Source organism: Jaculus jaculus, chromosome X, assembly GCF_020740685.1.
Source record: "Jaculus jaculus isolate mJacJac1 chromosome X, mJacJac1.mat.Y.cur, whole genome shotgun sequence".
In the NCBI taxonomy this organism is placed as follows: domain Eukaryota; kingdom Metazoa; phylum Chordata; class Mammalia; order Rodentia; family Dipodidae; genus Jaculus; species Jaculus jaculus.
In genome coordinates this window covers 52,339,650-52,366,846 of record NC_059125.1, presented here as the reverse complement: position 1 = coordinate 52,366,846, position 27,197 = coordinate 52,339,650, and the positions used below count along the sequence as shown (strand labels likewise).

Below are 27,197 nucleotides of genomic sequence, written 5' to 3'. Positions count from 1 at the left end.
GAGGGTCCCTCCCCCTCCCTCCTCGCTCCCTCTCTCTTTCACTCCATCCCCATGCAGATTAATTTCTTTTCCTGGGCTATATTAAAAGCATTACTTGCCCACCGAGGTTTGGAGATGGAGGGAGATTGATTTGAGGGTAGATTCACCTGCTACTGAGGTGAGAGGGCAGCTACAGAGAGTTAGGAGGATTGCAAAGACCCTCAATTTCGCCTCTTCTTTTCTTCCATTCGTGTCACTAAAGGGTTAAATGAGGCCTGGCTCCAAATCCTCTCCACAAGCCACTCCACTCCCCCCTCCCCTTTTTGCCCCCCCTTCCTTGCCGCGCGTCGCTAGGAGGTCATCAAGCGCTCTGCCCAGTCCGCGTTCTCAAGCCCCTCTGTTTCCCGCCCATCTGGCCCGTGGCTGCTTACGAAGAGGTGTGCGCTCACCGAGGGGCGTGTTCCAGCTCCCGGAGACGCTGCGCGCCCCCGGGTTAGACCTCACTGGGGAGCCAGCCATGGAGCGCATCGGGGGAAAGTTTGGCACCCCTCAAAGGGATGTCGGATAAGAGTGGGCGAGGTGCCTGAGGGCTCTTTAGCTCTCCCAGGTCTGGGGCACAGGCTGCCCGGACCTGAGGCGGTGTGCAGCCATGGACCATGCAATTGACCCAGCTCAGGGCAGTGCCCCGCCTGAGGATGGAGAACAGCCCGGAGGGTCCCCCGAGCCGCGGCCACCATGGCCTCCGCCGCTGCCCGCTCCACCAACGGTTCCTCCGCCACCCGCTCCTCCACCGCTCCCTGAGCCTTCGCCAATACCGGTACCAGAGCCTGCTCCAGGACCTTGTCTGGAAGCGACTCCAGAAACAGCCACAGAACTAGACGCAGAACCTGCCCCAGAGCCGGCCCTAGAGCCAGCCCGGGAGCCAGACACAGAACTTGCCCCAGAGCCGGCCCCCGGGCGGGCTTCAGAGTCCGCAACGGAGCCGGACTCAGAACTTGCCCCAGAGCCAGCCACAGGCTCGGTCCTAGAACCAGCCCTAGGGCCGGCTCTAAAACCTTACCTAGACTCGACCCCAGACTCTTTCTCAGAACAGGTCCCAGAATCGACCTCAGAACCTGCTTCACGTCAGGCTCCAGACTTGACCACAGAGCCGCCCCCAGAACCTGCCAACGAGCAGGCCCTAGAGTTGTGCTCTGAGCCAGCTCCAAGGTCTTGTTCGAAGCCGAGTCCAGCACCATGTCTAATGCAGTGTCCGGTGGTCCCCGGAGAGGGAGGTATAAAGATCTCGCCACTGCCATCACCCCGAACGCCAATGACATGGTCCAGAATAAAGGTAAGTAAAATGCCTCTAGGGGAAAAAAGCCAGGGGAAGTCAGATGGCTATCTAGCTTGCTGAATTCGCTATAATCCTTGTATCCCTTTTGGTCACTATTGACTGACCAGAAAGATCCAGGAATGGGGGAACTCAGTGGAGCGGGAAGCTATTGAGAGGCGGGAAGCAACATGTGGTAAGCAAGAGTGGGCTGCTTGAGGTTTGATATTGGGGTGACAGCAAGAGTAGGAGTTGGAGCAGTTCTCCCCTGAGGGTTAAGTGACACTTCAGTAAGCCTTTTCAAGATGTGTATCTTGAAAATCAGGTGGAAGATGCCCCCAGGGAAAGCAAGATACCTGAAATGTTTGGGGCTGGCCCTGGGTACTCAGTAGAAGAGACTGAGTGGGAACAGTGGGACACACTTGTTAGTGGTGGTCACTGCCGCAAAGGCCCAAGCTGCGGAGCTGACGCCTGCTTGGCTCTCTCCCTGCCATTGAGGAGGGGGCGCATCACCCAGGGCGCAACTGGAGATTCTCTAGGGAGGTGCCGCGGCGGGGCGCTGGTACTCCGGTGGAGGTGAGGGGATGGGCGGCGCCCACACGCACTGCAGGGGAAGGTCAGGATTCGGTGGGAGGAGGGGGGAGAGCATACGTGTCTAGAAGCCACCATTCGGTCTCTCTGCAGGATTTCCCAGCAGGTAGGTGCAAACACAGAGATAAAGTGAAATGCGGCGTCACCAGCAAGCGACTGGCATCCCTGCGCAGGACCAGCTGGAATAGTACAGGAGTTCTGGTTTAGAGACACGAAAATAGGAGTTGGGTTTTGTGAGCATGGGGACCTTCATCTCTACCAGTTTACCGGGATTCCACGGGCAACGTTGCACTCAGCTGGGGTAGAGATCAGTGAATGATCTTCGCCCAAGAGGGAGGAAAGAGGAATGATTTCAGTGTTTACCTTGCAGTCCCGAAACCTTGCCTGTCCGCCCTCCTTGCTGTTTGTGGTTCCCCTAACCTTTTCTTTCCCTAGACTTTGTCCCAGGAAACTGTGAAAATCACAATATTGCATACACCTAAGCTTCCTCTGAAGGAAAGCACAGAGGTAGAGAAACTAGTAAATAAACAGGACACTCACAAAGCCATCCCTGCCAGCTACTTGTCAGGGCTTAGGGATTTGTCTCTGGAATCCTGCTGTGGACCACACACTTGTAGAATGCGGAATGCAGGGGTTGGGGGTAGAGACTGGCATCACAAAATGGAAGCATTGTTTTCTTCCTAAATTCTGAGTAAGGGCTTAATTTTACAAAAATAAAAGTGGTAAAGAAAAGAGGAAGTTCATAAGGTAAAGTTTTACAGAAGATAAAAGGTGAGAATATTTAAAAATTAACAAATAAAATAGGAGACTTTTTTTTTAATTGACCCCCTGGGGGTGTGAATCTTTCGCCTTCCTGCTGATACATTTCCCTGCTAAGATCAAAGGGAAGGTGGAGCAGTTAGACACAGAGATCGCCCTAACCCTAAGGCTAGCTCTTTTTTGGAAGGAGCTTTAGGAGGGAGATGAGTAAGAATCACAAGACTTGTGGTCATTTTCAAGTGAAATTTCAGGAATCTATCAGAAATTAGCTGACACCTAGGCCCTTAGTTATCATGATGAGCTGCAAAGGCGTCTCCTCTCTGGACTCCAGAAGGCTGACTGGAGAAAAGAAACCCCCCTTCCCCAATCCTCAGTCAAAGCCTCTAATACCAACTTGATGGAAAAATGCTACTTTTCTTTACATTGTGCCTGCTCAAATGTGTTAGCTGGCTAGCTCACAGGTATTTTTTGATTCATCTATCTGTAGATTGAGTTAAGAACCCTAACCATTCATCAAGAAGGCCTTGTACAGTCATGGATTGATGACTCTTGAAGAATCTGAAGGATGCAAAAGATCTAATAAACACATTGCTAGAAACTCAGTATTTCTCTAGTATCTTAGTATTGCTATGCAACTGCTTGCTAGTGCAGTTGGTAATGTCTTATCTTTAGTGATAAGGCCATTTTCTTCCGCACCCTTCTCAAGCAAATAACATTTTCCAATCAGGTTTGTCTTGCAGCTTAACATTTCAATTTAAATAGATTGCTATATTAGCAGTGTGATAATGTTCTCAAACACTGCCTCCTTGAGGAGAGCTTGGGGAAAACAACCAAATACATATGTGTATGCACTCTGTGTGTAAACACGCATGAGCACACACATACATTTACACACACAGTCTCAAACAACATACCTAACAAGCATGAAAACAGCTTAAAATTTCAAAGAAGAAAGAAGCAGAACCAAGTATTTGAATATGGCTACAGGTACTTTTGCTGACTGGTATTACAGTAAAAAGATAAATATCTTCCCGCCTGTACTCTGTTTTCTTTGGGGATTTCAATAAGGATCCAAGATCTGCTAGCCACAATTCCATGCCAAACATGTGAGTAGAGACTGAGAAAAAGAGAAAAAGAGACTGAGAAAAAAAAATGTGCTTTCTTTCTAAATAGCTACCAGGGTAACATAATCTGTGAACCAAACCTAATTGTTCCTTCCCTTTTAAAATGTGCTTATTCCCAGGAAATGAGCTATGGCCTCCCACCTGGTGGCAGCAAGTTTATATAAGGATGTGTGAATTGGTTCTTTAACAACACTATAAGTTTCTCAGGTGTAGTGGGGCTTATATGAAGTGTACCCTATTTGTTTTCTCTCCACTCAGCTGTGCTTGAAGAAAGACAGTGTGTATTTTGATTTAATGCATCTGAACCATCTATGAAATTATCACGAAATACAGCTCTGAGGTGTGAGGGGCTTGTATGTTACGGTAACTACCATTATCCCCAAACTGTAATGAAACCAGTTTTGCACACTGGTGTTTGGTGCACATATTTGCTTATCAAATAACAGCATTTATTACATATGATGTCTAGTAAGTCTTACCTATTTTACCATATTAACTTTTTCTGAGCTTCTCAAATATAGGGACTATTTTGGTGTCCAGTGCAATGCAGCTCTCCCTGGTTTTGCTCAATAAGCACTTGTTGAAGCTTGAAACCTATCAACATCATTCCCAGCAATATAGAGGTTGCTTCTGCAAATAAATAAAATGCATTGGACTGAAGAGATATCTTAGCCGTTAAAGCATTTGCCTACAAAGCCAAAGGACAGAGGTTCAATTCCCCATGACCCACATAAGCCAGATGCACAAGGTGGTGCATGTATCTAGATATCTTTTGAAGTGGCTGTAGGCCCTGACATGTCTATCCTCACTATCTCTCAAACTGTTTCTCTGCTTCTTTCTCTCTCTCTCCCCCTCTCTCAAATAAATAAAAATAAAATATATTTTTAAATTTTTTTGTTTATTTTTATTTATTTATTTGAGAGTTACAGAGAGAGAAAGAGGCAGAGAGAGAGAGAGAATGGGCGCGACAGGCCTCCAAGCCACTGCAAATGAACTCCAGACACGTGTGCCCCCTTGTGCATCTGGCTAACATGGGTCCTAGGGAATCAAGCCTCGAACTGGGATCCTTAGGCTTCACAGGCAAGTGTTTAACCGCTAAGCCATCTCTCCAGCCCTAAAAATAAAATATTTTTAAAGGTATTTAAAATGCATTCTGATCAGTTTCAGAGGGAGAAGTAAATGCTTACTTAAATAGCCTGGAATACATGCCCCTTTAGGAAATGTAGTTAATATTTTCATTTTCAGAATGGATATTAGAACCATAATTAAATAACAAATCAGTAGCATTTTTAAATGGTTTGTAAAGTGTACTTGTCCCATGCCTTTCCAGTAGCATCAGACTACTGATGATGCTACCGGTTTCAAAGGCAATACATTTTTTTCTTAGGTGAACAAAATATCTGTAATGACTATAAACAGCTTTGGGGTTAGAAGTCCAGCTATTTAACCTGTTGAAGGTCAGGATTAAATTCCTTTCTTTCTTATTAGGTTCTTTACCCCTCCTTGCCAGGGTTTTATGGGACTATCTGGTGTATTTGGCATATTCTGAGAGTGCCTGAGTATTTGCTACAGTATGTTCTAGAAAAGATAATGAGGAATGTGGTCAGTGGATCTTTTCTTTCTGAAAGGACAAATCGTACATATTTCTAAAAATCTCCAGCTGAGGCTTTGGCAGATCTGTAGTCCAAAAGGAAAGGGTGAGACTTCACCCAAAATGTCTCCAAGAAGAAGATGAGAAGAGGTCAGGAAACCTTTCAGGGCCATTGTAATAAGGGTTGTATAGTCTTTTTTGTTAGTGTGGTACTTGACAGTATAGAATGCTTTCTTCTGCATTATTAAAACTTTCATTCTCCATAACAAGGCAATAGGATATGGAAGAGCAAAGATAAACCTGGCAGCTAATAGGATATATTGATTAATTTCTATGTTGTGGATATTTTTGGAATACAAACAAATTACTTTCTGTGACACATAGGATCTGCATTTATCTAAGAACAGTATTTTAGCTGACAGTTCATTAGCTCTGGATTTTTTTTCTAAAGCAATGATTGCTGCTCCATTTTTGGTACTCTCAGAGGGGCCACATTGCACAGGAGCCTGAGAAAGAAATAAAAGCATAAGACCTTGATTCTGTTAGTAACAAAGACCTTTTAATTATTTTTTGAAAAGATATTTATTTGACAGAGAAAGAGAGAGAGAGAGAATGGGCATGCAAGGGACTCCAGCCACTGCAAACGAACACCAGTCACATGCACCACCTTGTGTATCTGGCTAATGTGGGTCCTTGGGAATTGAATCTGGGTTCTTTGGATTTGCAGGCAAACACCTTAAGTGCTAAGCCATCCCCCAACCCCCTTTTTATTATTTTTATTTACTTTAACTTTATTTATTTATTTATTTATTAGAGAAAGAGATAGGCAGGAGAGAGAGAAAGAGAGAGAGAGAGAGAATGGGCACACCAGGGTCTCTAGCCACTGAAAACGAACTCCAGAGGTATGCATCCCTTGTGCATCTGGCTAAGGTGGGTCCTGAGGCATCAAACCTGGGTCCTTTGGCTTTGCAAGCATGTACCTTAACCACTAAGCCATCTCTCCAGCCCTGCTTTTATTTTTTGAAGAGAGAATGAATAGAAATCTTATGGGTAAGTTAATTAAACTTTCCAAAGCCCACTGATTACTATAATTGTGCAAGTGGAAAAAAAATAATTGTGAGGATTAATAATGAAAGAAAGCAATTACTTCTGAAGGATGGAGGGAGATGCCCCACCCTTATCAAAGTAAATAGAATTTAATATCAAAATAGAGAAACAGGGCTAGAGAGATGGCTTAGCAGTTAAGGCACTTGCCTGCAAAGCCTAAGGAACCATGCTCAACTCTTGAGATATCATGTAAGCCAGACACACAAAGGTGAGGCAAGCACAAGGTAGCACAAGCCCACTAGGTGGCACAAGTGTCTGGAGTTTGATTGCAGTGGCTGAGGCCCTGGTGTGCCAATTCTCATTTTCTCTCTCTGTATCTGTCTCTCACATTCACTCTAAAAAATAATTTAAAAAGAAAATAGAAAAAAATAATAATATTTTATTTAAAAAGTAATGTTATAGTCACAGCAGTTAATGAAACTTATCCCTCCTACAAAAATTATTGAAAGAAAGAAAGTCTATTTGGAATTGTCTCACACTAATCATTAAAGCCCATGGAATTTCTGTCCCTCCACCCAAAGAAAAATTAAGAAATGAAAAGAAAGAGAAGTCATCTTAAATTACAGCACATTTCTAATCTTAAAAAGAAATGTATAAATTTTCCTTGTGGTCTGTGGTTCATGCCTATTCCCGGTGCAAACTATGGAGGCAAATAGAATTCGTCCAGAGGAAAGATCCTGGCAACCACATCAAAATTCCCTGACATTATATTTTCTAGTTCTAGGATATCTCCAAAGCAGACAAATCCTTAGAAATGGAGAAGACAGGAGATTATAGAAAGGAGGTTATGCTATTGCTTTCAGGGGCAATATTTTTTCTTAAGTGAACAAAGTATCTGCAGTGACTATAGACAGCTTTGAAATTATAGATTTAGATGTATAACTTGTTGAAAGTCATGATGAAATGTCTTTCCTCTTAGGAAAGAAAAGAACTGAAATTTATTGAATAAGAAAGAGATTTTGAGGAATACAGGGCTTCTTTTTGGGGTGACAAATATTGTGGAATTAGATAATGCGGATGCTTGCACAACTTTGTGAACACACAAAAGCCTATCGAAGTTTAGACATTCAAATGACACATAGTATGTGAATTATGGTGGTTTTTTTTTGTTTTATTTATTTATTTATTTATTTTTGTTTTCCGAGGTAGGGTTTCACTCTAGTCCAGGCTGACTTGGAATTAACTATGGAGTCTCAGGGTGGCCTCAAACTCATGGTGATCCTCCTACCTCTGCCTCTTGAGTACTGGGATCAAAGGCATGTGCCACCATGCCTGGCTATATCTTTATTTTTTAAAATAAGTAAAAGCAAAACATAACCTCAAGATAATAAGTTTTCCCTCCCTCCCTTCCCATCCCTGCTTCTCTTACCCCATTCACTTTCCTTCCTTCCTTCCCCTCTCCCTCCTTCCCTCACTTCCTTCCTTCCATTTTTCTTTCTTTTTGAGATCGTATGTATACCTTGCTGGCCTGCTATGTAGATCAGGCTGACTTCCACCTCTTGGCAATCATCCTGGCTGTTCTTCCACTGTCTTGGAATTACAGGCACATAGCATCATCCCAGACCTCAGACATTTTTACTTTAAAGTGAATAAATAGGGCTGTTGAAATGGTTCAGCAATTAAGGCACTTGCCTATAAAGCCTAACAACCTGGGTTCGATTCCCTTGTACCCATGTAAAGCCAGATATATAAAATGGCACATGAATTTGGAGTTCCTCTGCAGTGGCTAGAGGCCCTGGAGCACCTATACACACACATGCACACATTGATGCATGCACGCATGCCCTTTCTGTCTCTCTGTGTATCTGCATCTCTGCTTGCAAATAAATAAAGTATTAAAAACAGAACTCAATAGAAAACATTCAAGAAGAAAGGAAAAGTTAATATTTAAATATAAATTATGGCTGGAGATATGATATCCATGTAAGCCAGATGCACAAGGTTGCATCAGTGCCTGGAATTAATTTACAGCAGCTGAAGGCATGGAGTGCCCCATTCTCTCTCTCTCCCCTCTCTCAAATAAATAAATAATTCAAAAATAAATATATCAAAAATGTGAGGGTCCTTAAGCTTACCAAATTTTTAATTCCCAGAAAAGGGAAAAAAGAAAACAAAAACCAGAGAAATTTTACCCTCTTGATGAACATAGCACATAAGCCTTATTCTCACAGTTCATGTTTTAGGATTTAAAATAAAATTAATAATGAGAAGGTGTGTTGTTGGAGAGGATACTACTAATAAAATAAAATCAAATTCTTCTTGAAGAGAAGTGCTTCAGCCTCATAAAAGGCTCATGAAATTCTCTATCAACAAACAGTGTAAACAAATGTGTTTTTATTAAAGAAGAAAAAATGAAAGGAAATCTTTTTAATGGGAGTTGGCCCAAACTTACCCTAACCCAAAAGTTTCATTATTAATACAGAATTTTTTTTTAATTAGAGGGTGAGTAGAAAAGGTGTGGTGGGGGGGAAATAGAAACAAAGCCATGAATGTCCACTTAAGGAAAGCATCTACAGTCTAACAACATTCCTACATTTGTTCTAGAAATAAGTAAATGCTGTTAGAGTTCGGAAGGAAAAAGAAGGTAGAACTTGAATAGGATTTTGTTTTAGTTTCCTTTTAAAAAACAAACAAACAAACAAAGATGCTCCAAAACTTACCAAAGTTCTATTAGAGAAAAGAAGTGAGGGAGAGCGAGAGGAGATAAAGATAAAGAAAAGAAGGGAGGAGAAATGGAGGCATAGAGAGGGAAGAGAGGAAGAGGAAGGGAAAGTAGGGGAGGCCAATAAAGGGATAAGGAAAAAAGAACCAAGGTAGAAAGATAGAGGAAAAAGAACTTAGGAGAGAGGAGGAGGAGGAAGGGAGAGGAGGAGAGAGAAAAATCAAAATTTAGACAGGAGAGGGAAAGAACATAGAAAGAAGGGGAGGAGAAGGAACCAGAAAATAAAGAAAGCTAGATGTCATATCTCAACGGGTTCTATCCCCTACACAGTGAATGAATGAATGAGTGAATAAATAAGTAGAATGAATTATCAGAAAATATACAGCCAAATATTTTTTTGGTTTTGCTTTCAGTTCTGGAGATGAATCCAGAGCCTCACCCATGCTAGGCAAGCACTCTACCACTGAGTTACATCCCCATCCCTACCCACATTTCTTGAAGACAATGCATTTTGTTCCTAATCCACAAGCCCCAAAGCACAATAAAGGGGAAAACCCACAAAATTTCCTTCTATGGCCCCTTAGGTGAGTATACCCAATCTCAGAGGCAGTATTTGTCTTTCACTGTTTATTCTTTTTTTTTTTTTTTTTTGGAGATACGGTCTCATGTAGTCCAGTCACTGTGTATGTGAGGCTGGCCATGAACTCCCGATCCTCTTGCTTCAATCTTCAAGTGCTGAGATTCTAGACATGTTCACTACAACTGGTTCTGTGTAGTTTTTGGAAAGTTTTTTTCTATTGTTTTTTCGAGGCAGGGTCTCACTGTAGCCCAGGATGACCTGGAATTCACTATGGACTCTCAGGGTGCCTTCAAACTCATGGCAATCCTCCTACTTGTGCCCCCCAAATTCTGGGATTAAAGGCGTGCACCACCACGCCCAGATTTTTTGAAAGATATTTTTAAAAGTTTTTTGTTTATTTTTATTTATTTATTTGAGAATGACAGAGAGAGAAAGGGGGGGAGAGAGAGAGAGAGAGAATATGGGCGTGTCAGGGTCTCCAGCCACTGCAAACGAACTCTAGATGCATGCATCACCTTGTGCATCTGGCTTATGTGGGCCCTGGGGCATCGAGCCTTGAACTGAGGTCCTTAGGCTTCACAGGCAAGCGCTTAACCACTAAGCAATCTCTCCAGCCCTGAAAGATTTTTTTTTTGAGAAAAGATGTCCCCAATCCCACCTTCTCCACTCTACTTCACACTCAGAAATATAATACAATGAAAAGGTAATCTATTTTACCCCTCTTGAACCATGCCACTGAACCTCAAATGTAGTATCCAAGGCTGGAGGGAAGTATTTATTTGATCATAGGCTGGCTTCACTCTGCACCAGATCCTTTCTGACTACCTTCCTCATCGTTCAGGCATGTTGAATATGTGGGAATATAGATCCTGTATAAGAAAAATACTAATTAGGAAAGCAAACTTACTGAGAAAAGCCATATACCTCTTTTCTAAGTCATACATAAAGGACTTAGCGATCAGTTGTATCATGGTTTGTTCTAATACCATAGAGAATCAACAGCTGATTATAGACTCTAAAGCAGTGATACTCTTGATAGTAACTTCCCATAAGATGTATATCCCTACCTTGCAGGCAAGGACCTTTAGCCAGCACTATCAGTTCTCTCATCATGTGCTGGATTCAGTAGCTGTTATTCTAGGTTGATAAGTTTTATTGTCAAAAGCCTATAAAGTCTGCAAGTCACATAAGCAAAAAATAAGACTAAATTTTTTCCAAGTTTTAAAATTCTTTAATTCTCTTTTTTTGCATGTATATGTGTAGTGTGTATTTTTTTTAATATTTTATTTTTATTTATTTATTTAAGAGAGAGAAATAGGAAGAGAGAGAGAGAGTGAAAGAATGGGTACACTAGGGCCTCTAGCCACTGCAAACGAACTCCAGATGCTTGTGTCCCCTTGTGCATCTGGCTTATGTGAGTCCTGGTGAGTCAAACCTGGGTCCTTTGGATTTGTAGGCAAGCACCTTAACCACTAAACAATGTCTCCAACCCATGTATGTTTATTCATGTTTGTATGTGCATAGGTGCACATGAGTAAGGTTATTCATGGAGGCAAGAGTTGACATCAAATGTCTTCCTCACTAGTTTCCACTTTATTTACTGATGCAGGATCTCTTACATGAACCCCAAACTTGAAGATTCTGTTAGTCTGGGTAGCCAGCTTCCTTGGGGGATTCCATTTCTTACTCTGGAGTGCCGGGATTATGGGAAGACCCACAACTTACTTGGCATTTACATAAGTGTTGGGGATTGTAGCAAACAGCTTCAGGTTCACTGAGATAAACTTCCAGACCAGCCACAGTTATGGAGGAGGGATTTATTGAAGCTTACAGATAACAGGGGAAGTTCCATAATAGCAAAAGAAGCTGGCCTGCTTTCATAGAACCAAACACACAGAGAGAAGCACAAGCTTAAAAAGCCACAAGCCACACAGCACAGCACACTTCAGGAATTCCAGCTAGCACACTTTGCCTATCTTTAGATTGAAATCTCAAACCCAGCACCACACCTTAAGATCCACCCAGTGACATCGCCTCCAGCCAGGTGGCTGCAGATGCAAACTACAAACTAATCAAACACTGAATATATTGGGAGCCATCTATTCAAAGTACCATGGGAATCTAAACTCAGGTCCTCACATTTGCATGACCATTTACATAGCCCCTTAGTTCATTTATTTCTTAAAAACTAAACTGAGCATTTATTCTATGTGTTATATACTTACCACTGTATTAAAGCCTCAGGATTCCTGCTCAGGAAAGACTTAAGTAGATGATGAGACCTACTTGAAGCAAAACTGGGAATTGAGAGGCCCGGATAACAAAACAAAGATACAGTTGGTGATTATTTATTTTCTCACAGACTTGGCCAAGGCATTACCTATTAATAGCCAATTCTCTCAGCATACGTCTCTTCATACAACAACTACAACAATAGCAGCAGCAGTAACAAGGAAACATAGGAACATACACTAATTTCAAAAAATGTGGGAAGTCAAGATTCAAAGAGTAAGTGAAATTTTCTATCACCCCTCCACTGAGAGATAAAGACTATCAATATCTTGCCATATATTTTGTTTAATTTCTCCAAATATACCCTTCTATAGCAAGACTCCAGGGAATACACAATTATATCTCTACATGCCCCTCCCCAGTCATAACTCTGCATGCACACAATCATATCATGTACATTATTCCATATCATTCATAGAAAACATATATTAATTTTAGCTTTAAGTTTATCTAACCACATTTCTTTATTATATGATTGATTAACATGCTTAAAATGCAATTACAGATAATTATTTGCTGTTTAAAGCAATGCATATACATTCTGTGAACAATTGTGGTGGATGATTCTGTATAAAATGGCACCTTAGGGCTGTAGGGATGGCTTAGCAGGTAAGGCATTTGCTTGCAAAGACAAAGGACCAAAATTCAATTCCCCAGGACCCACGTTAGCCAGATACACAAAGGGGCACATGTGTCTGGAGTTCATTTGCAGTGGCTGGAGGCCCTGGCACACCCATTCTCTCCCTCTCTCTCTCTCTCTCCCTCTTTCTCTGTCATATACATAAATAAATAAAAATAAAATAATTAAAATGGCACCTTAATCGCATTGTTTGCTTACATCATTTTTTGGATATCCAGATTTTATTTAACTAACTTTTGTGACTTGAAATTGGAGGAGATCCAAATAAGCATCACTGTCTTGTCATTGTTAAATCTTGTGGACTGAGGTTCATAGAAAATATAGTACTACCTACATTAAATCTTCTACAAGGATAATTGATTTATTTGACCTTCGTGATTATGGAGAAATGAAATGTGGAGCCAAGTTATCTTTGGATATCTTAGCCCCATAAATAAACATGTATTATCCACCTGTGTGTTAGACCTAATATCCTTTTGATGATTACATAAAACCCTTTGAAATGTTTCATCAACCCCAAAACAAAGAATGTTATCAGATAACATCTGAAGCCTATAGTAGAGATTTCCCCACTTTGTTTTAACCCATTTACCTGATATTTCCACCACTGTATTTGGAAAAGGACTTGCTTTAACAAACTGGTTAAATGAGAGGCCCAGATACTTTAAAAAAGGCAATTGTTTTGCCACATGCTTTGTCAAAGTATTCTCTATTAAGGGCCAATTCTTTGAGCATACTTCTCAAATAAACACTGCAAACAAACTCCACATGCATGCACCATCTTGTGCATCTGGCTTACATGGGTCCTGGGGAATCGAACCGAGGTCCTTTTGGATTTATAGGCAAATGCCTTAACCACTAAGCCATCTCTTCTGCCCTCAGTCACTAATCTAAAAGGAAGCTGTAATGCATTATTGAGTAAGATCAGAATCATCAAACATGGCTGTACTAAGAGATTTTTATCTTCCAAAGCATTATAAGCATTTACTGTTTAGGCCTTTTGCTTTAAATATCCTATAAAAAATTATTTGTCCCTGAGGACAGGGACCCCCACCTCATTTCCCTCAAGCACAGGGCCAGGGCCAATACTGCTAGGGTGGAGGGAGGAAGAGAGTGAGGGAGAGAGAATATGAATAGAGGTCTGCTTGTGTTTACCCTGCCCAGAACATTGTTGAGTACTTATGAAAGGAGGCAATGGGCCTGGGGACTGATCCTAACCCTTGCTTCTAAGAATATAAGTACTGCATTTGGCTTAGTTCCAGTCTTGAGTGGGCATGGTAGTTGCACACCGGTATGTAATCACAGCACTTGAAGACAAAGGCAGGAGGGTAGCTGTTAAGTTCAAGACTATCCTAAGCTACATAGTAAGTTTCAGGTCAGCCAGGGCTATACAGTGAGAACATGACTCAAAAGAACAACAAAATATTCCCAAATTTGGGTGTTCATTTGCCTTCTCTTGCAGCTAATGTCTATAACAATTCTTTTCTGGGAGGCAGGAAAAGAAAGTACCTGGTCAACAAAATTTATTAAAGCCCTTGTCTGTGAATGAGAAGACTTGAAACTCTGGGAAGCCTTCTGTTAACCTTGGGCTCTGTCATTCATTCTCCTGAAGCTGGCATTAGCACCAGAGTACCAATCTTTGAACTTCAACTCCAACAGTAGTCTCTGAGTTCAATTTTATAAGGAATTTTAATGTGAATTTTCTTTTGATAAGTATCATTTGAATTTGTATTCATGTACTAGTAACATATTATTTCATTGTTTATTTGCCCTATTATAGATACATGCCCTTGCAGTGTAAAGGAAAACATGATACCATTTGATTCAAATAGCTAAGGATAAACAGCAAGGGGGAAAGCAAATGAAGCTACAGAACAAGATTCTTTTTTTCCCCTTCTTTCCCTCTTTTTCTCTTTCTTTTTTCTGAGACAAGGTCTCACTGTGTAGCATAGTCTGGTGATCCTCCTGCCTCAGCCTCCAGACTGTTGGGTTTACAAATATAAGCCACCATAGACGGCCAGAACAAAATTCTTGATGGAAAAAAAAATAATCAGCTGTTACCTTTTTCACAAACATCAATTAATTCTTACTGTGACAATTTCCCAATTTCCTATCTGCTAACTTTAATAAAACATAATTTTTCTCTTACCCCAAATTTTGGTTATTGCTCTCCCTTTCTTACTTTCCTCACCTCTACCAGCAAACTGCTTGTTCTGTTTCACTGTTAGGACTAATTACATTGATTATTTGGACATTGCTGTGTTCTCTTGGGACCTTTGTTTGGGGGCTGGGGTGTCACTTTGCTTTCACATGGAATAAAGACACTTAGTTAATAGCTTTTTTTCCCCCATGGGTTCTTATATTGCTTCACATTAGTGAGTCCTCTGTAGAAATCCCTGAAAAGGCCTTACTTTGCCCCTCCAGTGTCCCTAATCAGCACTAACTTAAAAAAAATTCTCATTTTTTGTTCTAATGGTGGAAATCAAATGCAGGCAGATTGAAAGGTTGCTCCTCCAGTATAGTTTATCATCACTGTAAGCCTCAGACAAATACATTTGCTGATTGGTTGTGTGCAATGATTAGATACTCGATGATTAGATACTCGATACTTAAAATGTTGCCTTATTATGTTACAATACACAGAGGATTTGTATTAGTTATTTTTCTTATTGCTGTGACCAAGTACATTATAAGAAGCAATTTAAGGGAAAAGTGGTTTAATTTGGCTTACAGTTTGAAGGTCCCTAATGGCAGGGAAGGCTTGGAGGCAGGAGCAAAATGGAGCTGATCACTGTGCAGTCAGGAAACAGAGGAAATGAACAGGAAGTGGGGTCAGGCTATAGAACTCCCAGACCTGTCCCAGTGACCCATTTCTTTCAGCTAGGAAGGTTTCACAACCTTCCCAAATAGCATTCTTGGATGAGCCTATGGGGGACATTTCACATTTAAACCATAACATTCTAAACTTGGCTTCCATATGCTTATGGTCATCTGATAGTGCAAAATGCATTCATTATAACTTCAGAAGTTTCCATAGTCTTTACCAGTTTCAAAAATGTTCAGAAGTCCAATGTCTCTTCTGACACTCAAGACAATCTCTTAATTTAAAAAAGAAGTTGTAGGGCTGGAGAGATGGCTTAGCGGTTAAGCGCTTGCCTGTGAAGCCTAAGGACCCCGGTTCGAGGCTCGGTTACCCAGGTCCCACATTAGCTAGTTGCACAAGGGGGCGCACGCATCTGGAAGCCTTGATGCGCCCATTCTCTCTCTCCCTCTATCTGTCTTTCTCTCTGTGTCAGTCGCTCTCAAATAAATAAATAAATAATTTTTTTTTTTTTTTTAAAAAAAGAAGTTGTATAGTTCCAATATACAATGAAAGGGAATAAACATTTAAATTCCAAAGTGAAGAATTGGGGCATAGCAACCTAAGATCAAGCAAAAATAAAAAGGAAACCCAGCAGGTCAAACACTAGATTTTGCAACACCCTATCTAGCATCTGGGACTTATGATATAATCAACAAGATTTGAATCTTGGCTCCAAAGGGCTTGAGTAGCCCTGCCCCTTCATCTCTTACGCTTTCAGCACATGTGGCCTCTCTCTTGGGCAATATCACATGGTTCTGACATATCCAACATCCTGCCCTCTCCACTACATTGCAGGATTCACCTTCACAGCTTCACACAATGGCTGTGTAGGAACTGCTTGGAAGGACACCCACCCTTTAATACATTGCCTGGCCTCAACAGGATTCTGGAACTATGGAGCAAGAAACCATGACCCGTCTGAAAAACTAGTTCCACATGAATGATGCTTTTAAATTCTGCTGCCAGCTTGGGAGGGAACTAGGCTCCTTTGGACTACAGCCATAGTAGCCTCAGTATATATTGCTGTCTGTGTAAACAAAGCACTTCCCTGGGTATTTATTTTGAGCAGAAAACTCTCAGCAACATTCTCAATTAAATCTCTCTACTTTAAAATAAATTTGCATTTTGTAAGTTGAGGGTACCTTTCTATTGTCCCACTGTAGAGGCTAATCTCTTTAACAATCACTGCCTCTTTTCAGAACCTGCCTTTTCTACAACTTTAAACTAGCTTGTACCCCTTTCCTCACAAAACTACAGCATTTTTATACCTTTCTGTCCCACCCCCTTTCTCTTTTTTACTGTAGACCTGGAAAATAGCAGCAAGTAATAACTATACCACAGCTTGAATGCTATCCATTACTTAAAATTTGAGTTGGTATACCGAGTTTAAATTCAGTCCTATTCATATTCTCATGATATGAGTAGAAGTCAGCCACTTTCTTCGGCAGCATAAACTCCTTCTAGCCTAGTTCCTAATAGATTATTTATTACCCTCTGAAACATTATGAGCTCAGCCTCCATAATCCACAATTCACTCAGCATTCTTATCTTTCAAATTCCTATCAAAACAACTCATTAAGATATGCTTATAGCATTGTAAAGATTTTCTAGCCTGATGCTCCAAATTCTTCCACATTCCTCCCATAAACCAGTGCCAAAGACCTATGGACCACATGGTCAGGTTTATTATAGCAATGACCCTATTGCTCAGTACCAATTTTATGTATTATTTATTTTTCTCATTGTTGTGACTCAATACCTGACAAGATGCAACAACCTAAGAAAGAAAGAACTGGCCTGTGGAGAGGGCTCAGTCATTAAAGGTACTTGATTGTAAAGCCTGCTGCTGGCCCAGGTTTGATTCCACAGTATCCATGTAAAGCCAGATGCACACAGCAGTACATATATTTGGATGTCATTTGAAGTAGCAGGAGGCCCTGGAAAGCGCTCTCTCTCTCTCTCTCTCTCTCTCTCTCTCTTGCAAATAAATAGTTTAAGAGATACAATACATGGCAAAAAAGGCATTTGGCAGGAGCAGGAAGCTAATGGTCACATTGCAGTTAGGAAGCAGACAGGGTAGGGGTTAGGCTATAAAACTTTGATACTTTCTTCAGGATGGCTCCACTTCCTAAAGGTTCTGCAACCTTCTCAAACAAGTCAAATCATAACAGGATAGTTACATGGATATTTTAGAGTACTTTAATGATAATTGAGGAAATTGATGGGAACCTTTAGATGACTATCAAGGCATCATTACCTTTTCAACCTAAATAAAGGACAGCGGTTCCCAATATTCATTATCTGACAAATTTTCAGGAAGGGATTGGAATCAGATATGAAGAATTTCCCAAAGATCCACAGATGGGAGATATCGCCCCCCATACATATAACGACTGACTGCTAGTCTTACAACTCATAACACACAACACCATGGTGAATACCAGCAATACCACCAAGAGGGGACCTCAGTGAAGTGGGGAACAATGGCACCAACATTTGATGTGGCCATATAAAGTTACAACTTAATAAAAAAAAAGACAGATGATTTACTTTTCAAGAAGTGCTACGTAATGTGCATTACATATATGTATAAAAATGTCATAATGAGGACTGGAGAGATAAATGGCTTAGTGGCTGAGGAACTTGCCTGCTAACCCTAAGGATCCAACTTTGATCCTTAGTGCCCATGTATGCCAGAGGCATAAGGTGGTGCATGCATCTGGAGTTCATTTTTAGTGGCTAGAGGATCTGGTGCGTCCATTCTCTCCCCCTTCTCTCTGACACATTCGCTGTCTCTTAAATAAAAAATAAATAAATAAAATATTTTAAGGATTGGAGGGATGGCTTGCTGGTTAGGAAACTTGCCTGCAAAGCCGACGGACTCAGGTTCTATTCCCCAGGACCCACATAAGCCAGATATACAAGGTGGCACATGTGTCTGGAGTTTGTTTGCAGCAGTTGGAGGCCCTGGCATGCCAATTCTCTTTCTCTCTCAAATAAATAAATTTTAAAAAGTTAAAAACTAACTTTAACAAAAATAGGTTTAAAGGGTAGAAGTGAAGAATTGTTCAGGTAAGTGGAAAACATATAGCCTCCTCAAACCTAGGTATAAAACTGGTAGTAAATTAAGTTGTGTCCATAAAATGTATCCACAGAAGTAAGGTTATGTTTGGTTTAAGGTTAGGGTCTGAAGATAGAAGAGTAAGGATTTGAGGTATTTAAAAGTCCACTTCTATAGATTTGTGAGCTACAGATTAAAATAAAGTGGAAAATAACATTGATGGGGATGTCCCATTGAAACTGTGACAGCAACTGGCAAAATATTATTATAAATGATATCAATGACCTGCAACCATCAAAAGGCTCTTGATTAGTATAACATGGATGAAATGGAGTGGGCTGATGTGCATATAATTTAAACACTGAAGTTCAATTTCTTTGTATACTATGAAAGCTAAAATTGGGAAAAGTACTAAATCTACTAAATACTAAATCCACTGTCCTTTGTCTATGGTTTCAGGCCATCTTTGATCCACATTGCACATTTATAAAGTAAGGTCTACTTTATATTTTTCATATTTTGCATCACAAATAAGAAATCATGCTAAGAATTCATTGTTTTTTATCTTCAGTATTATAGCCTCATAGAATGTGTTTCAAAGTGACTTTGGGAATTGGCTGATCTAGTTTTTTTTTTCTTTTTTTTTTGAACTATTTTAGTACTAGAAGCTTGTGGTTTCATCAATGAAATCATAAAGTCTGATATTTAACATAAAACAAGAAATCTTTTATTAGTTTCCTCTATGTTAGAATGGGTTTGTAACTGAATAAACTTCCTACATCCTTATTTTAGGTTAATAGGACAATAAGTTTGTGAACCTTATGACTTAATCCTTAGAAAGGAAGCTTATAATACAGCAGAACACTGGATTTACAAACGAAGCCAGAGTTTAACATTTGGCTTGTAATATTCTAAAAGATAGATAAAAATCTCATAGTAATATGATAATTCATGAGAAGCCCTCTCTCCTCTCACCACTCCAGAATGTGTTACAACTATCTCATAAAATGGGTTTTCATAACATTGCCTTTGGTTATCAGAACGTTGTTGAGATTTGTGTCCCTGATCAAGGGCATCACACCAAGGAAACTATAGATAGAACTAAAAATATGTAGTAAAAGCTAATATATAACTGTGAGCCTGTATAAACATTTAAGGCAACTGAATTTTTCCAAGTCTTATAAAATGAGCAAAAATATAGTGTATACATTGGTTTTGTAGGAGGCAGTAATGTACTATAAACTGAACATGAAGTATATAGAAGAGCCAATTGTACATAAATTGAATGTAGTGTTTATTCCTGCACCCAAAAAGAATAAGAAATATCTTACAAAATCAACTGAATTTAAAAACAAATAGGGTAATTAAGCACAAATAAAAACAGGGGAAAGCCAATACAAAATAGTGGTGAAGATGACCTAAAAGTATTATGTGCTAGTTATATATTGCACATTTAATTAGCATTACTTTTGTCCCATTACTTTTGATTGTTGAAGAAGCTTTGTAGAATTATTTGAATTAGGTAGGCCTCTTAAAAGTTGAGGAAGGTTTGAGTTGATAACACATTTTAATACAGTACATCTTCCTGCAGCAACCAGAAAATGAAGAACTAAAGCTTGCTATGACTGTGGTGTGTTAATTATCTTACAAGGCTGGACTATTTGGAATGCCTGAATTTTTCTTTCCTTTTAAAACCTTTGTATTGTGCTGGAGAGATGGTTCAGTGGTTGAGGCACTTATCTATAAAGTCTACTGACACAGGTTTGATTCCTCAGTATCCACGTAAAGCCAGATGCACAAAGTGGTACATACATCTAAAGTTCATTTGCAGCAGCTGGAGGCCCTAGCAAGCCAATTCTTCCTGTCTCTCTCTGTTTCTCTTCTCTGTCTCCTTGAAAATAAATAAATAAAATATTAAAAATTAAAAATGTTTTATTAAAAACTTTAATATACGAACATACTGGAATTTGACTATACTACCAACCCGTTACCTTCTTTTGTGTCCCTCTTCCCCAACTCTATTCCACTGAACACCCTCCTCTTTCCAAGTAGTCTTTTCTCTGTTTTGAGGTCTCATTGCTTTTGTTCTTCTCTGTTGTCCATGTCAAAATGTTGATGTGCTCATAACTGTGCAGGCCTTGTGGGAATAACAACCACTGTGAAGTTAAGAATGCAACAGCTTGTTCATGACCAGAGGACAGTGCCCCAAAGTAGTCCATGTGGCTCCTACATTCTTTTTTCTTCCCCATTTTTGCAATGTTCCTTGAGCCTTGAAGGGCTTGATAGAGATGTGTTATTTAGTGTTGAGCTCTCAACAGTCTCTTATTTTTAGTTTTGATAATTTTTTCTTTCTTTCTTTCTTTTTCTTTTCTTTTCTTTTTTGGTTTTTCAAGGTAGGGCAATGTGCTATCTAGTCAGTTCCCAAGAAAAACAAAATGCAAGTTTATTGAACTATGTAAATATAGCTAAAGTAAAGATTTTTTTTTGTAATTCTTGAGATTGAGCCCAGGGCTTCATGCATATACTCATATTCTAGGCAAATACTTTACCACTGAACTACATACTCATCCTCAAACTAAGGAACATTGTCTCATATCATATTATATTATACTATATTACCTATTTAGTTAGTTAATTTGGTTTTTTTGAGGTAAGGTCTTGCTCTAGCCCAAGCTGGTCTGAAATTCACTTTGTAGTCTCAAACTGGCCCCATATTCACAGAAATCCTCCTCCCTCTGCCTCTCAAGTGCTGGGATTAAAGGCATGTACCACCATACCTAGTAAAGAGAGAAAGAGATTCAGCATGGGAGCACAAGAGCCTCTAGGTACTACAAATGAACTCCAGATGCATGCACCACTTTGCGCATCTGGCTTTATGTGGACACTGGGGAATTGAACTCAGGTCATTAGGCTTTATAGGCAAGCACCTTAACTGCTGAGCCCTCTCTCCAGCCCCCATTGTATTTATTTTTATATAAAGATGTTATACTTGTTATTTACTTGATAGTATTGTGTCATAAAGACTAGGTTTAAGCAAATAATCAGATACCATTTGGTACTCTTTTCCATAAATCTTAACTATTAATCAGAATTTAATCTAATTATGGTATTCTTTTTACTTTAATTACCCTGGTGTCAAATTTTTCTTGTAGCCAGCATTTCAGTTTGAGGTGTTAGTGGGACTATTCCAGGCTTTTTCTTTTTTCATGAGCATTGAGAAATAGCAGTTAAGCTGTGATGTACCTTTGCCACTGCAGAGTGGATACAAAATAGCTTTCCACTAATTACAGGAAAACCCTTAACTTGCTTCAGCAATACCTCTGAGCAGATTAGCACCCTGAACTTGAAAACGGTTTAGTCACAAAAAGAATATTAAGTATCTGTTCAGATAGAACAGAATCCTAACAGCCATCTCATTTTTAATCAGAAGAAACAACTTTTCTCTTACATGAGATAAACAACTTACACTTTATCTACAATAACTGCAAACATGTGTGCCTGCTATATACTATATCATGGTGCTATGTCTAAGGTTTAGCTTTCATATCATAATTATCATAAATGTATATTTTTTCTTCTAACAGTTAGCTGGCAGGTGCAAGTCAGGTGCTGTACTCTAAAAGATCAACACATTATGACAATTTTCTGACAAAATAAAGTATTTCTAGGAAAAGAAAAAAATTCCCAATTTTCCCTAAATGTTTTATTACTGACCTTGATACTAATTACTTACATTTAAAATACAATGCCTTCCTTAGTCATTTCCTAAAAGCCAATATTATATACTCAGTAATGAGTTCCAAAAGTACGTATTCTATTCTATGTCACATTTAATCTAAGCATACTTTTAAAACAGACACCTGAAACAAGGACTTTAAAGAGGAATTCAGAGAGACATATAGCATGGGCACATTCACTCCCAGGAACATACCTATGAATATATACTCCAATTATTGAACAGATTCGTAGGAGGACATGCACATGCACACTGATAAGTAGACTTGGGGGAATTCTTATTGTACTCATAAAAATGAAGGAGAGACAGAGAAAAAGAAGGAGATTGAAGTGTATGAATTAGGCCGTCCTAGTTCAAGCGTTTTTACTATTTCATCTATTTTTCAGACAGTAACTTCCCTAAAGTTTTATGCTCTTATATGAGTTTAATTCAAAAAACCTTTACTTGGAAGCCTAAGGACCCTGGTTCAAGGCTTGATTCCCCAGGACCCATGTTAGCCAGATGCACAAGGTGGTGCATGTGTCTGGAGTTCATTTGCAGTGGCTGGAGGCCCTGGCGCGCCCATTCTCTCTCTCTGTCTCTGTCTCTGTCTTTCTCTCTGTGTCTGCCACTCTCAAATAAATAAATAAAAATAAACGAAAAAGAAATTTTAAAAAACCTTTACTTGGGGATTACTAGTGATGAAAGTCTTTGCTATGTAGATGTAGAATCTACTCAGTTTTGGAAGGTTGTCTGAATGAGGTAAAGATTAGGTAATCTGATAAATTGCCATCAACGAGACCCATGAATAAGAGAGAATATCTTCTTATAACCTTATTGATGTGTGTGTGTGTGTGTGTGTGTGTGTGTGTGTGTGTGTGTGCACGCACATGCGCGCATGCGCGCACCAGGGTGTTGTGGAGTTACAAACAAATTCTTGTTTGGATTTACATGGTGGCTGGGAAGTTGAACCTGCGTCAGCAGGCTTCTAAGCATGCATCTTTAACCACTGAGCAATCTCCCTAGCCCTAAAGAGGAAATGTCTTAAGCAAACAGAAAGAATGATGCTCTCAGAATTCCACAGAGTTATATTAGTGGAGTTTTTAGTGCATTGGTTGGAAAGGCTGGAAAAGTTAGGTAGGAGCTACATTGCAACATACCTTGAATCCCAAGTTAATGAATGTGCACTCTATTCCATAAGCATTAGAAAATCTTAGATTTTTTTTTTTTTTTTGGTTGAGAGTAACATGAAAGGCTTAGATTGAAGAACATCTGAAAACTCTGTAGAAATGGACATCATCAGTATAAATAAGAGGTATTGAAGAGGGCTGAAGAGATAGCCCAGCAGTTAAGGCCCTTGTTTGCAAAGCCTAACAACCTGGGTTCAATTCCCCAGTACCCATGTAAAACCAGATTCACAGTGGCACATGTGTCTGGAGTTTGTTTGCAGGGTCTAGAGGCCCTGGTCTGTCCATTTTCTCTCTGTCTCTGTGCCTCTCCCCCCTCTCTCTATTTGTAAATTAATGAAATATTTTTACAAGGTATTGAGGAACTGAAAATAAGACAATTGGTATAGATGCTGACAGGATTGGTTTGTAGTTGATTTAATGTAGATAACTGGGGAGGAAACACAAATGACTCTGAACTTTCTAGCCTAGAATTAGAAAATTGTATTTTATTTTATTAGAGGAAGGGTGTCATTTTAGCCCAGGTAGATCTGAAACTCACTCTGTAGCCCAGACTGGCTCCAGCTCCTATCTCAGCCTTCCATGTGTTGGCATTAAAGGCATGAGCCACTATTACCAGCAAGTTATAAAAGTTTAGATAAGATATGAGCAAAAGAAGACTTAGGCAGTAGATAGAGAAATATTATGCATTTGGTTTTGGGAATTTAAGTTTAAGGTATTAGGCTACAGCTCAAGACAGTGATTACAGAAAGACTAGATTTCACAAGTTAAAGCACCAATATATACTTTTTACTGAGAACTGTGAACAGAGTAGGTAATATACACTACCTTTATTAAAAAAAAAAAAACAGTGAAACTCAGTGAAATAAATGAAGGGGAATGGATGTGAAAAATAATGTTTGGGGAAATGGACAGTGTCAATTAGACGTTGAGTCTCAGGCCATACCACAGTGCATGCACCTTATCTCATCTGATTTAGATATTGAAGAATTGGAAGATGGAGAATAAAAGAAGGCAAAAATTTTAAAGAAACTTAAAAAATCATCTTAAGTAATTTTCTTCAGTAACTTTTCTATCCTTCCTTTTGGATATTTTCTCATTGATGTTGAAAATCCTCTGAATGATTTTGGCAGGACAGGGAAGATTGTTAATGTGTTTTAGTCCTTATTTGTAAGCCCAGGAAAATAACTGTGTTTAGGAAAACTCATAAGGCAGGTTAATTATTATCCAGCTATTAATAGGAGGAACATAAGAGCACTTCCCTGCTGTTAAATAATTAGAATATATTGTTCTTTTCTTTTCATCAAGGTAGGATCTCACTCTAGCCCAGGCTGAACTGGAATTCATTATGTAGTTTCAGGGCAGCCTCAAACTCACAGCAATTCTCTTACTTCTGCCTCCTGAATGCTGGGATTAAAGGCATGCACCACCACACCAAATACTTCATTTAAAATTTTTGCATACATAGTAGCTACTTCATATCTATTTAATTAAAACAAAAGTCATACTTAGATGATAGATAATATATAGATTTATATAGAAATATATAGATATATATTAAAAGATCTACAAAAGAGAGAAAGCTAAAATATTTAGGGTATTTTATTAGACACAAGTTTTGCTCTGAAATAGTGAAGTAAAGTGGAGCTTTACCCCCAGAAAATTGATCTTAGTCAGTTACCTTTGTCTTGTAAGTATCAGTTTTATAAAAAGATTCTTAAAATATCTGCAGATGATAGTAGAAACAAAGAGAAGCCATATAGAGTAACTGAGTAATAGGTTTAAGTTGAGGACAGCATTTTCAATAGATTTGGTGCTGTTGGAATGTTAGAGAATAAACTTTGAATATGTAAAGTAAAGGTTTAGTATAGGTCCCTTACTTTTTACTACAATATCTGGAAAGAACAAAATAGTTGTAATGTCCACAATCTGATTTGGAAGCAAAAAATGTACACTGAGATAGGTACAAAGCAACACAAATAAAATTGATTTGATTATACATGCATAGTAGTATAGATAATAATGCTATTGAATTTCATTAACTGGTGTTTATGTACAGAAATGAAACTGGACTTCTATCTCTCCCCCTGCACAAAGTAACTCAAAAATAGATTAAACATCTTGATGTAAGAGCTGAAATATTAAAATTGCTAGAGGAAAACATTTCAAAGTACAGGCACAGGCAATAACTTTCTGAAAAGGATTCTAGTAACACAAGAAATAACCTTAAGAATTGAATAATGGGATTGTATGCAATTTAAAACAACCTATTTCACAGCAAAGGTAACTATCATAAGCATGAAGAGATAGCTACTGAATGCAAGATAATGTTTGCCAACCTTACATCTGACAGGGATTAATACTTAAAATATAAAAAGAACTAAAAATGTTAAATATAAAAACCCAAGCTTAGTGGGCAAAAAAATGGGCAAATTGAATCTATAGACAGTTATCAAAAGATAAGTACACATGGCCAATAGCATATGAGACAAAGTTCAACATCACTAGTCATCACAGAAACACTCAAACTCAGGTCAAAGTGTCTATCATTAAGAAAATAAATGACAAAAGCTTCTATAGAGGATGGGGGTAGGTGTAATATACTGCTGGTGTGAATGTAAATTTGTCCAGTCACAGTAAAAATAAGCATAAATGTTTCTCAAAAAGTGAAAACCAGTAGATCTCCCATACAGTACAGTTACACTGCTCTTGGCTATTTACCCAAAGGACTGTTAAGTCAATATACCACAGAGATACCAGCACATCTGTGTTTACTGCAGCACTATTCACAATAGCCCGGTTGAGGAATCATACACATACATACATACTCAGCCTTAAAGAAGAATGAAATTACGCAGCTGTTGGAAAATGGATGCAAATGGAAATCATCATACTAAGGGAAATAAGTCAGATTCAGAAATTCAACCATTATATATTTTCCATCATTTGCATTTTCTAATTTTTTTTAGATAGCTAAAACAACTTATATAAATATGAGATGAAGTAAGAAGGAAGAGTAGAGGAAAGAAGAAGACTAGTACAAAAGGGAGAAGAAGAGAAGGGAGAGGGAATGGAAGGTGGATATGTTAAAAATATGTGATATACATGAAAGAAGATTTCTTTATGAACACTAGTAGAAAATATAGTGAATATGCACTGTATTACTTTTCTCACTGCTGTAACAAAGTAGCTGACAAAAACAACCTAAGGAGGAAGGTTTATTTTAGTTTACAGTTCAAGAGAATACAGTTCTTCATGGTGAGGAAGGTATGACGGCAGGAGCATGAAACAACTGGTCATATTCAATTCACAGTGAGAAAGCAGACAGAGATGAATGCTGGTGCTCAGCGAGCTTTCTCCATTTTAAACAGCCCAGGAACCCACCCCACGGAATGGTGTTGTTAATTTATGGTGAGTTCACTCCTAAAGCAGGTACCTTCTCATTGCTAAAACAAAACACCTGTCCAAAAGCAGCTTATGGAAAGAAAAGTGTTTAGTTCAGCTTGCAGTTTCAAAGGGAAGCTTCATCATGGTGGGGAAAGCATGGCAGAACAGACAGCTAGGGTATCACATATTGATAGCTGGTAAGAAGCAGCAAGAGTGAGCTAGCTATCACTAAGTGAGCTGGACCATAAAATCCCAAGGCCTGCCTCCAGGGACACACTGCTTCCAGCAAGGCTCCATATTCCAAAGGCTCCACCAGGTGGGAATCATATGAGATTTAATTACAAACT

At 39.2% G+C, this 27,197-nt stretch overlaps 1 protein-coding gene across 1 annotated transcript in view; it reads left to right on the top strand.

Moving 5' to 3' along the window:
- The first annotated feature begins 497 nt into the window (after positions 1–497).
- Dgkk (diacylglycerol kinase kappa) overlaps positions 498–27,197 on the top strand; it is a 156,305-nt gene continuing 129,605 nt past the window's right edge. Inside the window, exon 1 of the mRNA XM_045140776.1 lies at positions 498–1,312. Within this exon, the coding sequence (XP_044996711.1) occupies positions 629–1,312 (684 nt within the window). The 5' untranslated portion in view covers positions 498–628. The remainder of the gene's footprint in view (positions 1,313–27,197) is intronic.